At 32.4% G+C, this 17,521-nt stretch overlaps 1 protein-coding gene and 1 long non-coding RNA gene across 5 annotated transcripts in view; both read right to left on the bottom strand.

Annotated features, from left to right (window-relative positions):
• LOC100789289 (tubulin alpha-3 chain) overlaps positions 1–1,944 on the bottom strand; it is a gene marked incomplete in the record, with an annotated part of 2,771 nt that extends 827 nt beyond the window's left edge. The window contains 4 exon segments of the mRNA XM_014769864.2: positions 5–66; positions 154–524; positions 628–862; positions 1,673–1,944. Coding sequence (XP_014625350.1) covers positions 5–66; positions 154–524; positions 628–862; positions 1,673–1,765 — 761 coding nt within the window.
• A 9,230-nt stretch (positions 1,945–11,174) lies between these two features.
• On the bottom strand, positions 11,175–17,079 carry LOC100788758 (uncharacterized). Of its 4 annotated transcripts, XR_419094.4 has the most exons (11): positions 17,065–17,079; positions 16,486–16,965; positions 16,275–16,349; positions 15,182–15,472; positions 14,891–15,035; positions 13,851–14,297; positions 13,068–13,294; positions 12,833–12,932; positions 12,621–12,680; positions 12,008–12,071; positions 11,175–11,699 (listed from the first exon to the last, which is right to left on the bottom strand). It is a non-coding gene; the product is annotated as an uncharacterized lncRNA (long non-coding RNA). The 4 variants fall into 4 exon arrangements; XR_419095.4 differs by having other exon boundaries at positions 11,175–12,071; positions 16,445–16,965; XR_419098.4 differs by having other exon boundaries at positions 11,175–12,071; positions 13,015–13,294.
• Between the last annotated feature and the right edge of the window lie 442 nt (positions 17,080–17,521).

The following is a 17,521-nucleotide window of genomic DNA, read 5'->3' as shown; positions in this document are numbered from 1 at the left end:
GGAATCATTAACATCAACGTTCAATGCACCATCAAACCTCAGGGAAGCGGTCAGTGAGGAAATCACCTGAATATAACCAACAGACAGTTAATCAAAGGGCATATATAGCTCAACACAAGCACTAGTTATTTCTAATTCAGACAATAACAATACCTGAGAAACTAAACGATTAAGGTTGGTGTAGGTTGGCCTCTCAATGTCAAGTGAACGTCTGCAGATGTCATAAATGGCTTCGTTGTCGAGCAGGACAGCCACATCAGTGTGCTCAAGAAGGGAATGAGTGGAGAGGACACTGTTGTAAGGCTCAACAACAGAGGTTGAAACTTGGGGTGAAGGATAGACAGTGAAACCAAGCTTGGACTTCTTGCCATAGTCCACTGAAAGACGTTCCAGCAAAAGGGAACCAAGACCAGAGCCAGTGCCCCCACCCACAGCATTGAAAACCAGAAAACCTTGGAGACCAGTGCAGTTGTCAGCAAGCTTTCTGATGCGATCCAAGCAAAGTTCAACAATCTCCTTTCCAACTGAACCAAAAACACCCTTGTTAGAATTTGATATCCAATTCAGCACAGTAAAATTGCAAATGCAGTTATTATACTTGAAGCAATGAAATGAAAGGAACATTACTGGTATAGTGGCCACGGGCAAAGTTGTTTGCAGCATCCTCCTTTCCGCTAATGAGCTGCTCAGGATGAAATAGTTGGCGGTATGTCCCAGTCCTAACTTCATCAATCACAGTAGGCTCGAGATCTACAAAAATCGCACGAGGCACGTGCTTTCCAGCCCCAGTTTCACTGAAGAAGGTGTTGAAAGCATCATCACCTCCACCAACAGTCTTATCACTTGGCATCTGCCCATCAGGCTGAAACAACACATACAACATAGCTCACATTAGAATTTATCCATTATCAAAATATATTGAAAAAGTTTTACTAGTTTTCCTCAACCAGAATACATTAAGATTTCCAAACCAAGATATAATAATAATAATTTGAATGACGAAACTAGGTGGTTTTCCTCCAGAAAGTACTACCAGAGTCAAATCCTGGCCGCATTCATATCCATAGACCATAACAATTAACACAGATCCGAAATGAACAAATCTGAGATTCCCAAGGCATTTTTGGTGTATTTTTCAATTAAAACTCGAGTTTCATCTCAATATCAGCATAATAAACATAAATTATTAAGACAAAACTCAAATTCCAGTTGGAAAACAACACAAAAAACACTTAGAGAAATGCATCTAGGTTTTTCGTCCATTTGAAATACAACGATAAACATGAACAAAATTGTAAACTAAATATATTCAACAAAGAAGGCATCATCATCAAATCTATATTACAAATCACTCGAACAACAGAGAACCAGATCCAAAAGTTCGCAAAATACATAGCGTGTAAATCTGAGAACCAATCGGAACAAAAACGAAAGAAAAGTTCACGTAAAACATAAAGCACACACAGATCGGTAAATCACCGAAGCAATACAGAACGAAACACAAACAATACGCACATACGACAAAAAAGTCGCGAAGAAACGGTTCAGATGCAGAAAGAGAACTAACAGCGTAAACAGATCCAGATTTAACATCTCAAAAACGCGAACAAATCAAATCGGGAAAAATGCAGGCTAAATTTTTTTACAGAGATTTAGGGTTGAGAAAATAGACCTGAATGCCGTGTTCGAGGCAGTAGAGCTCCCAGCAGGCGTTTCCGACCTGAATACCGGCCTGACCGATGTGGATTGAAATGCACTCTCTCATTTTCAGAGATCGAAGATCGAAACGAAAGAGAAGAGAAGAAGAGAAGAAATCAGGTTTTTCAGAGAAGAGCGTTTATTAAGACGCTTCTCTCTGTGTTGTCTTTTTTTGTTGTGTTGCAAAGAGTGCTGTGCTGTGGCTGGATTCGCTTTTTTTTCGTTTATTTATGGAAGCGGGAGGGTGTGAGGGTTTAATTGTGGTTAATTATTGGTTTTTAGTTTTTTTTTTTTTGCCAGCGGTGGGGCCCTTTATTTACCGTTCAAATTTTGAACTTGTTTTGTTTGTGCACCTTTCCCGGGGTCCACGAGGCACCCCTCCACTCATGTCCAACTCTGCCAACGGGCGGTTAACGTCTAATTTTTTTTATTCCTTTGCTTCGACTTTTTAAATTCTTTTTTTTAATTGGATTTCAAATAAACTAGTTAAACAAAAAAAAAAAAGTGTTTGATTTCATGGGAAGATTAATGAGAAATGATTTTGAATATGATCAAACTGTAATATGTTTAATTAGTTAGGTTACTGTGTGATGCATGCTTAATTTTTTTAATATTTATTTTGTAATAATATTAAATATTTAACATAATATATCATTAAATGAAATTTAAATATAAATAGTCATAATATTATATTCAAACAAGAGAGTAAAAAAACACATTGTATATACACATAATTGTTACAGACAACAAATCAAATTTTATATTTTTTTTAATTACTATTATTATTAAGTTCATAAAACAATGACCCTCAAGATAAGTAAGATGTCAAGTACATATTTTTTCACTTTACACTTACATTATACCAAAACTAATATCTTTGTATGCACTTGTGTAATATTTTAGAATTGTGAATCCATTGCATCCAAACTTAGCAATTAGAGGTGTTCACTAATTCGATTGATTTGGTTTTAAGGGAAAAATTATTCGATTCAATTATTTTAGTTTTATTATTTCTTTATCTGATGGGTTTGCATTTAAAGTCAAATCCATTATGGATTCAATTCGATTTTTGGTTTTTTAAAACACTTTAAATCAATAATCACACTTTTAAATATATCACTATACTAACTAAATCATATAGAATGTAGATTTAAAAACAATAATAAGTTGACAACACTAGTTCATAGTTCAATGATAATGCTAACAACAAGGTTCAAATTTTCTTAAAATCCCAAAAAAGTACAAAATAAGTAGCATGATTCAAAATACATAACAAGTGGAATTCATAATAAAATAGGAAGTAGCATTCTTAATAAATCTGGTAGCATTCTTGGTATCTTCCATCTTCTAAAGTAAGAAGTGTCCGACTACTTCATGCTTCCATACACAAAAAAGAAAGGTCCAACAAGCATTCATGTCCAGCCATACAAAATTTAATAGCTCAAATAAACAACAAGCATAACAACAAAGAAAGGCAAGACCAACAAACGATATTTATACAAAAGCTTGTCTAATAGCAAGCAAAGAAATTAATGAAGGCAATGCAAATTTAAGTGCAGAATTAGCAACATATACAAGCAAAACCAGCAAATAAAATATCCAAAATAAAGGTAGTAATTATTCCAAATATACCAACATCCAAAAAAAATGAAGGCAAGGTAAGAATGTACCAGCTGGCAGAACCAAAATCAATCTGACTTAGCACTAGAATCATCTTCAATGGGTTGTGCATTTGAATTTAGTTTTAAAATATTTGAATTAAAAGCATGTCAATACAGGGTAAAAACATAATTAATATGAATAAATAAAGTGCTCAGTAGAGGATAAAAACAGAATTAAAAGTCAAGTACCTAGCTCTATCTTTTCAAGTTCTCCCACAAGGTCTTCAATATCAGTTGTTAATGGAGTGGAGCGGAACCAATTTTGTGCACAAATTGAAGCCTCAACTGTCTTTGGAGTCAAGAAACTCCTGTAAGTATTAAGAACTCTACCCCAATGCTAAATGCAGATTGTGATGCAACTGTTGACAATGGCATGGCCAATACATCCTTGGCTATTTCTGCAAGAGTAGGATATTTAGTAGAATTTACCTTCCACCAATTCAAGATATCAAAACTCGGAGTTGCCTTCTCACTTGTCTCCATGAGATGCAAATCCACCTCATTCTTATTCATACTCTGACTCATATTCATGTCTTTCTCAAACTCCATTGCAAATGAATTATCAATTACTTCTACATCAGAAGTTCAATGTCATGAGAAGCTTGTGTAGATTCAGATTCAACAGCTCCATGAAAATCCTTATAACTATTAAACATTTTGTGGAAAGTTTTATTCTCTTTAAATCTTAAACACTCAACGTCTTCCTTGATATAAAGCTTTCGAAAGCAGATTTCCACAACTTGAAGCTTGTGCTGAGGATCAAGTACAACAACAATAAAAATCATCATGTTGGTGTTTTAATGCTCCCCCGATATTTATCATGGTTAGCTTTCATTCTTTCAGCCATGCTCACAATAAAAGGATATGCACTTTTTGCCAAACTCTTTCAAAGTATTGATTATCATGCAATATTCATGAAAATATTGAGAATAACAAAGAACCTGACACTTAGTGACTTCCAAGAAATGTTTTCAGAAATCTCACAAACACCCTTGCATTATCCCAATCCTTACTCAATGGGATACCACCCTGCATCATTGCAAATTTTGTGTCTCGCTCTCCCAGCCTTTTAAATGCCCTATGAAATTTTAAAGCAGTTTCAAGCATAAGGTAAGTGGAGTTCCATCTAGTGGGGACATCTAATTGTACAGTGCAGTTGTCTTGTATCCTACAATCCTTTATGAAAGTTCTGAACCTATCCATACAACTAGGTGAAGAATGCACAAATCTGACAACATTTCTAATCCTAGTAACTGAATCATGTGTCTCTTTTAATCCATCACTAATAATAAGATGTAAAATATGAGCACAACATCTAACATGCAAATATTCACCTTTCAAAGGATGAGCATTTCAATCCTCCATTCTAACTTTCAAGTAAGAAAGAGCAACATCACTGAAACTTGCATTATCAACTGTAACGGTGAAAACTCTAGAGATTCCCCAACTTCAAAGACACTTCTCAATTTTCCTACCAATAGTTTCACCTTATGATTCTTGATCTGTCAAAAATTCAGTATCCTTTTATGTAATTTCCATTCACTATCAATGAAATGTGTAGTGAGACATAGATAGTTCAAATTTTGCATAGAACTCCACCAATCAATAGTTAGAAAAATTGTTTGATTTTTAGCACTAAGTATTTTTTTTCCAGCTTATTCTTTTCATTGGAATAAAGATCCCAACAATCAAAAGCCATAATAATCCTTCCAGAATTGAGAACTTAGGTTGCAAAAATACTTATAAAATACCGAAAACCCTCCCCCTCCACAAACTTGAATGGCAACTCATCTACAATAATCATCCTAGCAAAAGCTTGTCTGCATGCTTCAATATCAAATGCAACAACAGTAAAAGTATGACCAAACCCTTCCCTGTCTTCTTTTTATAATTATTGGAAACTGAGAACTGTTTGGCTAGAATTAGTACATTTTGGAAATTTTATGCACTTTTTCAACAAGTGATTCTTCAAATTACTTGTTCCATTTTTATGTGTATCACATGCATAACTTTTGCAAAACACCATTTACATTTAGTTCTAGGGGATTGTTACTTAGTACAAACTACTTTAGAAAAATGATCCCATAACCAAGATCTAGGTTTGGTGGGTTTCCTCTTACCTCCATCATCTTCTTCACTTATAGTCTCATCACCCTTCCTCTTGTTGTTATTCTTGGGCTTTGTGCCTTGTTTGGAGTGGTCTCTTTCCCATTAGCTTCAAGTATTTCAGTCTCTATTTCAATATTTTCAGTTTGCATTAAAAAAACAAGCAAATTAAAATTTTATTAAATGGTGATCTCAAATAAAAATTACATCAAATATATGTTGATGGATTGACAAGTGCACAAATTCGTTCCAAGTAATAAAATTAAAACGGAAGTCCGAGTATCGAATGCATAGGAATTTTGTTTGTACTTAAGTAGATGAATATTTTATTAATAAAAGAGGTTAAAGAAAATTGATTTGAAAAGGTTATGAAAAAAGAATGATTTAAATTGGTAGAAAATTAAATCAAACAAAAAGAGAAATTAAACAAGAATTTAAGTTAATTAATTAAAAAGAGAGAGGAAAAGAATAGTCAATTATAATAGAAGTTAAATTCAAAAGATGAGAATTATGAAAACTTATCTTATCAGAGTTACTCATTGATGTAATGTTAATGATTTTTTTTTATTTATAATTATTCCAATTTACACCTGCATTTATTAATATACTCTAACTTTGGCCCCTCGCATGAAATAGCCTAATTTATTTATTTTTTCTCTCAAATTCCTTTATAGAATTAAAATAGTAAATTGCATTAAAAATAGATATGTATAACAGGCTAAACAAATATCAACTTATCCTTAAGAAAGACTTTATTTAGATATCCTTTCTCAGTTCTATTAGAAAATAACATTTCCTGAATACTTTCCTGAATACTTTCTCAGTAAATTGCAAATGTAGTATTCATAAATAGATAGGAAGAGAAATTACATCAAGAGTACTTTCCTGAATTAGTCTGTTTTCCTTATTTAGCTTTCCTTTCCTTAATTAGCCTATTTTCCTGAATTATCCCTGCTTTCCAGAATTATCATGCTTTTTTTTTTTGCTTTATTTTACTCACTAAGTATCATAAATTCATCACTTTTAATATTTTCTGCACAGAAACTTAAACGATGTTACTTTAATAATTATTTGCTCAAAATGAAGGATTGAGAGAGAAAAATTATAAATTTATATATAATTTAACCCAAAAATATACTCATAATTAGCGGTTATCAATATGCTTAAATCGTTACCTCATACATTTATGGTAAAGCGGCTCACACGATACTGAATAGAACCACCAACGAGGGTGTTCGACAACAACAACTAGTGTGCAAGTTTAAGGATAAGAGAGGCCAAGAGGGTACAGGTTGTGACTGGTGCGCGACATGACAAAGGTGCAATTGGTGCACGACACCATGAAGGTGTAGCTAGTGTGCGAGGTCGGCGGCAACACGACTGTTGCATGAGGTTGGCGACGGTGCGACTCCTACGCGAGGTTGGCACTTGGCAATGTCGTGACTAGTTGGCGTCTTCATGAGGTCAACGACAAGGCGAAATAATAAGGACTTAAGGGTTTCTTTGAGTCTATGAGAAAAGGAAAAAGGGTTTGGAAGAGAGGATATGTAAGAGGAAGATAGGAAGTGATGGAGGGTTTGTCACTCTCAAATAGTGAAAATTATACTAGGGTAAAGGATGTAATAGAAAAATAACATTTTAGTAAGACAAAAGGGTAATTTCAAGTCAATATTTGTACTACATGTGCAAAACACTTCTATTCGATTTGGATTGGATTAGTTCTCTCTAGGTGAAATGAAAATTGATCCAATCCAATTAAAATTTGCAATTTTTTTATTTTCAATTAATTCAAGTCTCGATTAATTCACTTATCGACTTTGCAATTCAATTCATACAATTTAATTCGGTTTGGATTGGATCGTGAATACTTGTATCTCCAATGCATAATATAACTCAATCTTGTGAACTACATTTGTTGTGTGTTACTAAAACTGGTTCATAATACCTATACCACTACTCATTGCATCTTGTAAAACTCTTGGTAATATAAAGAAAAATAAAAAATTAACCTTGAACTATGATTAAAGGCAACATCACGAAAAAAAATCCCAATCAAGCATTCCGATGTTGGTATCAAAGGAAACATCATAATGCTTATTACTTGAATTTGCAAATTCATTTTGGCCTTCAAAATTACATAATTGAATAAAATGAGCAGCTTTTGATAATATAATTTGACATAAATCAAGAAGCAAATACTACAAATAAATTAAAAGACAATATATTAAAATTAATTTCTTTTAGAGACAAGAATAAAATACAAATTAATGAAAAATAATTGAAATTGTTTGCCGGTCAATTTATGCGAATATATATATATATATATAAAAGAAGTCATCAAGGGATTTAACTTTTTCATTAAACCTATTTCTAATAAGGAAACAATCACAGCCCCGGTATATTAAAGTCAATCAACCACAAATTGAAATTTCATAAAACTCTCCAATTATTTCACTACCTTCTGTCAATAAACCATGGCGTTTTCCTTTCTGACATGAACTTCGAAGTCATTAAACATAGGATCTTTAAGTCTGGTTTGATCATTTGATTTCTTCATCGAAATCTTCGGGAAAAAAAAGATTAGACAACCTAATGAACCTCTGTAAATAAGAAATAAACAATTAACTTAATAATAATAATAGGTTAGAACTTAGATCCATTCTCATTCATTCCAACTCTGACCGACGTCCAAATCCTCTACCACATTTCTTCCGCTGGTTGCAAATCCCATTCACTGCCTTGGGTGTCATTTGGAGTGTGTGATGACTATAAAATGTAAAAAAAATACATAACATAAAAATATAAGTAATTCTGACATTTAAAAATAATAAAAATTAATATATATATATATATATATATATATATATATATATATATATATATATATATATATATGGTTTGATTTGAATTGATTTAAATTTAAAAATTTTCAATCCAACATTCAAATCAATTTTCATGATACTAATTGATTTGATTCAAGTTGAACTCGAATTTGAAAAGAAAAAATCTAAATCAATTTAATCAGTTTAGTTTGAAAGTTTATCGGTCCGGACTAATAAACACCTTTAATTTAATAAAAAAAACCTCTAAAATATCAATACTTTTTGTCTGTTTTACTTTTTTATATTAAGAGATCAGCTATATCTCCCGAACAAAATTAGCTAACTAATCCATCGAATTACATAAAGTTGACACCTGTCAAGTTTTTAAAATTTTGAAATATTAATTAATTTAATTTTTGAAAAATGTTTTCTCTTCCCAGTTATATCCATCTTTCAATTGAAAGAGAATCTGAAGAAAGCTTACAGAGTCATTTGGTACCACAAAGAAGGAGCGAAGAAGAGCAATGAAATGCAAAGATGCGCAAAAGCATAAAAAAATTATGTGGGATCTACGCCGTTGAACTTCCTCTCTAATAGGCGAGGACGAGCAACGAAATTGCGACATTTTACCGAAGTAACCCTTCTTGTTCGCTCCATCGCGTCCTAACTATTTCTTTCTTTGTTCTTCACCGCACTTGATTTGTTGTCAACATTTTTTTTATTGTCTGATAGTCATAGTACTCTGGTTAGAGGAAACACTTGCACAATGAATGGATCACATAAATAGGAAAAATATTCATTTTTATCATGTAAAGCACTGCTAAATTCATTATCGAAAAATGAAAATTCAAATTTTAATCTTTGAAACTAAAAAAGTGTGACAAATTTATTCATATGTTCACTTTCTTCCTTTACCATTAATGAAAGAGCTTACGAGACACAAAAGGACGAAAATATCACAAAAATAATTGTCAACATGACTCTTGAATAGATTGGACCAAAATATTAGTAAGTTTTCATGGGACTAAAATGTCAATAAATTTTCATTGCACTAATTTGTTTCACCTCAAATTTTGTTTTAGTATAAAATATAATTTAATCTTAATCTTTCATTTCTTTATTTATTCCTTCCTTTATTTATGATTGCAAGTATAACATTACAATAAGTACTTAAAAAAATAGAAACACAAACATATAAGTGAGAACAAATATAATAATAAGTATAATATTGATTAATAATCATAATGTTGGGTTTTATTTTTTTGTAAAGATTAACTTAATTTTTCATTTTTTACAAGTTAGACAAAAATTGTAAGTATTTATTAATCAATAGTATATTTATTATTATATTTGTTGTAATTTATATTTGTTTCTCTATTTTTTTAAAGTGTTTATGGTAATATTATACAAGAAATGATAAAAAAAAAAGAGGGCGGGGGGATGAAGAATTAAATTACATCTTTACCCTTCAATGAAACAAAATTTGAGATCTGATAAATTAGTCTAATGAAAACTTACTAGCATTTTGGTCCAACACAAACTTACTGACATTTTCTGTCTAATTTATTCAACAGTCATGTTAACAATCATTTTTGTGATATTTTTGTTTCTCTGTGTCTCGTAAGCTCTTTCATCATTAACGTTAACAAACGACGAAAGTTAACGGATGAATGAATTTGTCATATACTTTTTACTTTTAGAAACTAAAATTTGAATTTTCATCTTTCGACAATAAATTTGTCAGCGTTCTACATATTTAGAGACAAAAATGATTATTTATCCCACATAAAATATCTTGAAAAGAAAAATAAATGAAAGATGGCTCAAGATACAAGTTATTTATTTATAATTAATAATAATAAACAAGGAAAAGGATAAATGTCCTCCCAAGATTCATTAGATAAGCTAACGCAGAATATTATTGATGAAAAACCAACACATACTTTTTTTAATGGTTCAAACTTCCCTTTATTGATGATAAACCAATCATAAAATTAGAATGGCTAAATTGCAAATTTATTCTTCTTATTTGTCTCAGTATTCGATTTTTGTTTCCCTATAATTTAATTCAAGAATTTAGTCCCCTACTTTTTTTTTGCAATCCCGTTATTTCAGTTTTCAACCCCAAAATGGGATGTTTATCTTGATTGCCATGTGTCACACTTTTATTGGACGTTAACCGCCAAGTGTCGTGCTTTTAATGCACATTAATTTTGTGCACCTAATTAACGTCAACCTTCAATAAAATCGCAACATGTGGCAACCAACGTCCAATAAAAACGTGACATGTGACGGTCAAGGTAATCAATTAACACGCAACGTTCAATTTTGGGATTGAGGACTGAAATAACGAGCTTGCAAAAAATTGGAGGACTAAATTCGTAAACTAAATTATACACTACTACAAATTACGTTTTCTACATCGGTTATTTGGCAGTTTCAACATCGGTTATGACTCGTTGTTGTAGCCGGAGTCGTTAAAAACTCACCACCTACAACAAAGGTTGGTGGACCGATGTAGAAAGGCGGGCCTCGTGTCAAAGCCGCCTTAGAATGATGCATATTCTACATTGAATGGTGGCAAATCTACATCGGTTTTCAGTCAACCGATGTAGAATGTTGCCCACAATGAGTTAATTCTACATCGGTTGTTTTGTGTGGTTGTCTTAGTATTATGAGGGATCTACATCGGTTGTCAAAAAACCGATGTAGAATGTGTGGTTTTTATTTTTTTGGTTCGTGGAATTCAGCCCGTAACAACATATGCAAATTACCAAAACATTTCAGCAATCAACCATGTCTCATTTACATTTGTAGTAGCTAGCTATAGTAAATTTGCATAACTTATAATTAAATAACAATTTGTCATTGAGACAAACAAGCTATATACAAAATTAAATAAGAATTTGCATAACTTATAATTAAATAACAATTTGTAGTAGCTAACTATATACAAAATTGCATACTAATACTAAAAATAGCATGTCATCAGCTGTTTGAGCTTTTAACAATGGTATATACTGCCTTGTATACTAATACTAAAAATAGCATGTCATAAGCTGTTTCAACATGCATACCGGATGACACATCAACCATATGTGCCAGCTGGGAAACATCAATATATATATATAGTTGGATCATTCAACAATACAATAGAATTTCTAAACTTCATGCATGTATGTAAGATAATATTGAATTTCAAAAATCATATCAACATGTATTTTTTTTTATCAGTAGGAATTGAAGACATTACAATGTCTGGGGATTTGCAATCATGTATTTAAGTCAAATATAAATTGACAGTAACATAAAAAGTATATATAATCTTAAACAAATAGCAGCAGATTCAATTCTAAATCTGTGTAATTAGTACTGACCTATGGTCCTGTTCCCATAACAGGTGCTGGCACATCTGTGTGAGAAGATATGGCAGTTTAGAGGAATATCCCAACATTTTGTTTTTATTTCAAAGTTATACAAAAAATTAGGGGAAAGAAATCAAACGATTATTGTTGACCTCAAACAATAAGAATGGATGATAGCAGTGGTTTTAAAGTGCAAAATGTTTAAAAAGTGAACCAGTTCATGTTGTAAGAAGAGAGAAGCAATAAAGTAGAGAATAGTAACAACAATCAATGTCCAAGGTGGTACATTAAGCATTGGTCTTCAGTCTTTAATTGCTATATAGATCTGAAGAGTTTCTCAAATTTATGTACTTACAATGGTAATATTTTCCAGTTGATCGGGCATCTATCATAACATTTCCAATCATTTTAGAATATATCTGCATTACATTAACATAGGAAAACAGTCAAGTCATGTAATCATGCACCATGTATCATTAAAAAAAGACATAACTATCAACATTGATTATAGTCTTGTAGATAATTTTAACATTATTTCAAACACTGTTGTGGTCCACATCAATAATAATATAGCATGGGTATAGCCCGACCAATGTCTTTGAAGCAACTTCATAATTATTAAGTTAAGCTAGTGACGATTTTTCTTGCATTTTTGCAGACTTAATTGTTTTGATTGTGCAATCGTTGTTCGATGAAGCAGATAAAATGTTCAACCCAGAAAAAGGGAAGGACAACAAATTCAAAGAGAGATGTGATCAATAAATTAATTAGATAATTTTTGTAACACAAAGAACCTCAAAAACAAATTGTTTTATTTATCTTTTCATAAATTAGAAAAATTAAATTCTAAAAAAATCATATTATAATTTTCTTTTCTTTTTAATTATGGCACTTGTCACCAAATCAGGGGAGAATCCAAGAGGCCACACACATGATAAGTAAAATCCATATCAAGATTTTTAATGTACCTTGTTCATCAATGCAAGTAGTTTTTCTGGGGTAGATGGCACTCCATATTGGATAAATCCCTGAAACAAACAATACATTAATCATTGTCCTGATCCATGTCCTAGAATTCTCATTCATCAGATTTGGTCATGAATCAAATTCCTAAACAACACTTAATCTGATGTTACTACAAAGATAATAAAGAAAGAAAAAAGGGAAATTTCAACTATACATGCATGATACAAGCGTTGTACACATTGATCCAGAATGCTAATTTCTGTTGGTTTGTAAGGCTTTTCAAGTCAACAGTTTGAAGATTGCTCATCAAGATCCTGTAGACCACAAGAAACAAAAATGTTACTTTGAATTATTTTCACTAGTCCTTGTGCCACTTCATTGTCTAGTAGAACTTACAAAGTTGTCAATGTTGGTTTTTCTCGTAAATATACACATCATCCATGCCATACCTTAACTTCCTTAGTAATGGTATAGAGGATGGACTTGAGATGAACTTGGGATCCATAGAGCTGGAGGTGAATATGCCTAAGTCTCACTTATATGAAATTCAAACACTTCATGATGCTCTCAGATAGCTTGTTGGGCTGCCACTTGAGATCATTCTCTTCTGACAGAAGTGGATCCAAAGTGATCTGGTTGGGAGATCCAAGTAAATCTCTGGATTGCGCTCCCGCAACTGAAAATAGTAATTAGCAAATTCACACACTGTTGTCAACAATATCTCTTCCAAGCTTTAAATTTTAATATTACTTTATGAAGTAACGATAGAATTCAAATGATGTTTGACCCACTACGGTCGGCCTAGTGGTGGTGCGGTGATAATATACATGATGTTTATTGATTCAAGTAGCCGAGCCGACCAAAATGGAATAAATTTTGATTGTTTTTATTTGATGGATTTTATTTTGAAAGACACAAGTTGATCTTTACGAGGAGCATCAAGAGATTTGTTTCCCTTTTTACTTTGGTGTCACCGGAGAAATTATTATATGATTAAGGAACTATTGCATATTTATGGTCTTGATTGATTTTTATGTGACACACAGTTAACTCATAAATTAAAAAAATTGATCATGTTTGACGTTCAAAATCTTAAAACCAAAATTATAGACAGATAACATGATGATCCCGAACCATACAAAATTTATCCACACTATGGTAATGTGGCCAAAACATATTTTGGCTAAGGAAAATAAAGCTACATGCATGAATGGGAAAATGGGCATGCATACCTTGGGTGATGGATGGCGGGGGTCACGCATAGGTGAAGGAGGCTTCACTATCCCATTTTTTCTAGGAAGTTTTTCTTGAAATTTCACATCTTGGAACTTACTTTCTTTCTGTTCGACAGAAGTTTTAAAAAACCCTGCTTTATCATTATAACTGAAGTCATTGAGATTATAATCGCCCTTTATAGCTTTGCTTATGAAATGCAACGCCTTGGTTTCAAATGCCATCCTTTCTTGAAAAATTCTGCAAATAGGACTAGGATTTGGAACCGGTGAAGTTTATAAGTGATTGTTAGAATTGGTCAAATTCCCTTGATTCCACGTTTTAGGCTTTGATTCCATGGTGACTTCTTGTTCACGTTTCAAACCATCTTGGAGTTGGCTTATTTGGGATTTAAGTCTCGCTATCTCACCCTCAACCATGACTAGCTCTCCTAAGAGTTCTCGCATCTGCACAAATAGCAAGTTGCTTCAGACATCCTTTTGTGTTATGTTTGTAAAGACTATTCAGTATTCACTACTGCCACTTTATAAAATTCCAATGTAACCATATGCTAGAGTACCTGTTACTCCAAGTATATATATTCCATATACTTTATGTTTATAGCTTCTAGATTTAATTCCTAAATTGAGGTGATGTATTATGAACTTTAATTCAAATAATCAATTAGAAATATTAACAATACACTCTTAAATATCATTTTTTGAATACAGACTCTATTACTGATTAAAATTTATTAAAAATAAAAAAAAATCTAACTTATTTAATGAGTGTTTCTTCTAATTTTTTTAGTTTTTAATAAATTTTAAATAATAATAAAATGTGTGTTAGAGATAATGTTGCTAATACTCCTAGGTGAACAATATATTTTAGAAAAGTTTAATGGATAATTTCTATACACCTTAAATGAGCTGCACAATATTAAAATGGAGACAAGTAACATTTTAGGAACTCAGTTGGTGTGGGAAAGCAGAGAGGATCATAATGTAGGAAATTTCACTCTGCAGATTTCTCTTGACCTCACTGTCTAGTGTGGACGTACCTGTCTTATGCTCTCTTGTGCCATTTCAAAATTCTGCTTTGTCTTCTCCTGACGTATGTCCTTGGCATGAACCCCCAAAGCATTATATGATCCTCTCTGCTTTTTCAGGTTGAAATTTCCTACATTGAGTTTATTGTCTTGTTGGCTACACCAAAATAAATAAGTATAAACATTATGAAAAAAATAAAAAATAAAAACAAAGGAAAAATGGTTGAGAACCATCAGCTAGTCCAATTATTTGTATTGATTCTATATGTAAAAATAGGTTTTTTTTTTTCTGTATGAGCTTACCTGCCAAAAGCAGAAGAAAACAATTCCTTTGATGCACAAGAATTTAGCTAGAGGTTTGTGTGGTGCCAGTTCTTTAGCAAACACATGGTAAAAGACCACCAGAGAATACAAGGCAAACGACACAGATATGTAGAGAACGATGGTGAATGCCCAGCTCAACCAAGTTGGATACAGCCCGCATAGCTGTAATGCAATCATCAGAACAGAACATACTGGACGGACAACAACAAACTGCCATGTCCAATATTTTAGAAGCTTCAAACTATGGTGATTCAGCCGAACAGTACGAGGCTACAGAAGATCAATTTACAAAATTGTGAATATCATGACATCACTAACATCATATACATATGCAAATTTCTTGTGAGTAGATCAAATTCATTCTCCCCAAAATTTTAGCACAACTCAAAGTGTGCAGACTGCAGAAGCAAGCCATACCTGAAAAAGTGTCATTGGAAAAGACTGCAGAAGCAAGCCATACCTTTCTTTTTTATTTCCTATTGTTTTGCTATCCGGGTTGTCCACTGATGGGAGCATTCCTTATATATTTTTTGGCCATTTGTGGTGTAACTCTTGTATTCCATTACTCTTATTATCTATAATATTACTTTTGGCTTATAAAAAAAACATATCTATAATTTAAACTCAAGATCCCTTATTATTTTAGAACAACTTCGTATTAATTGTTCAATGCACTCAAGGTAACACGAACTTATTTTGAAAATATATATAACACTGCTGCTCTAAAATATTTCATTATACATAGCTGTAAATTTTTTTCATAATACATAAAAGAGAGCTTATTGATGAAAGGGCTATATGTATTAAAGTTTCAAACTAGCCTTTATTCCACCTTGCACTTAGCTTCAGATTAATTAAAAAAAACACGTAGATTTAAATAAAATAAAAAGTAAATTAATAAAATCATATAACTATGGAATCTCGTTATTTGCAATTTGAGATGTATATCCATGTAACGGAAATCTGTGTTACACGTAAATTGATTTAGGAAGTAAAAAAGCAAACTTGATTTACGAAAAACCAAAGGAAAATTGAAAGGAGTTCAAAAGTGAAAGCACGAAACGAAAATGACCTTAATCGACGCGATTCAACAGGTTCATCATGTTTTTTTTCTGCCCATCGTGAACCAATTTTCTGCAACAATTTTCTGCAATTACAGTTACACAACCCCTAAAAATTGAATGAAAAGGAAGAAACATAAAGAAAAACCTAAAGAATTGAAGAGAGAGAGAGAGACCTAACCCTAAGTAGAAGTGAAAAGGGGGGAAATAGAGAGAGGTTACCACTTCATGGTCTTCTCCACTCTGTGTCGCGCGGCCTCGACGGGCTTCTTTTCTGACAACACCACAACGGCAAAAGAAATTGACGCCCCCTGCATCCTTCTCTGGCAACACCACGGTAACACAGTGAGGGTTCTTCTCTGGAGTGTTCCCTTCTCCAGGGTGTGGTTGTTGTGTTTCTTGGTTTTCTTTCTCCGAAAAGAACTCCAATCTTCCTCTGCGTCCTTCTCTGCCATTCTCCTCAGGAGCATCCCATTTCTCGAAGCTTTTTAGCTTTAGGTTCATCACGTTGTTGTTGTGAATTAATGAAAGAGAAAATAAATAAAATAATTAAAAAAGACCTTTGGGATCAAAGATGGTTTTTATGAAAGGTTAACATCAGAGACGATTTTATAAAAATCATCATTACATCGGTTTTTGACAATCAACGTAGACACCGCCACATGGAAAGACAGTTTTTTAATGGTGACAAGGGAACAAATTCTGAAACAAACAAAGAAGATTAAATTTATAATTTAACCAATTAAAAAAATATCAAATATAAGAACAAAATAGTATTTTTAGTAATAATATTTTTTTCACCTAAAAAATGACTAACTTAAATATTTCTTTTCAATTTCATCTTATTTGGCTTCTATCAAACGGCTCTTCTTCTCTTCATATTTCTTACTTGTTTCTCATTTTTTTCTCTTCTCACTTCGCTTGTTCTCTTCCTTTTCTCAGTTTCTCTCTTCACAACTAAATACATGATCTTCACTTCCCTCCGCAACTCCCTTGCACATAGCTTCTTCTCCTTGGGTCCAACGAATTTTAACAATACAATCACCCACCATCCTTTCCCTCCAAAAGATCCCACCTTTCCACCCACCCCCATCGACATTTCAGGATGAACACTTCAAAAACTGGGGGATTCAAAGCCTACAAATGTAGAAAGTGACATTTGTGTACTCTAACAGACTTTGGTTTTATATATTAATTGAATTTGTATTTGGCATTCTTAGTGATTTGTACCTATTCAGTTGAAGTGTCAACATTGGAT

Source organism: Glycine max, chromosome 17, assembly GCF_000004515.6.
Source record: "Glycine max cultivar Williams 82 chromosome 17, Glycine_max_v4.0, whole genome shotgun sequence".
NCBI classification, from domain to species: domain Eukaryota; kingdom Viridiplantae; phylum Streptophyta; class Magnoliopsida; order Fabales; family Fabaceae; genus Glycine; species Glycine max.
This window is presented reverse-complemented; position numbering and strand designations above follow the sequence as displayed.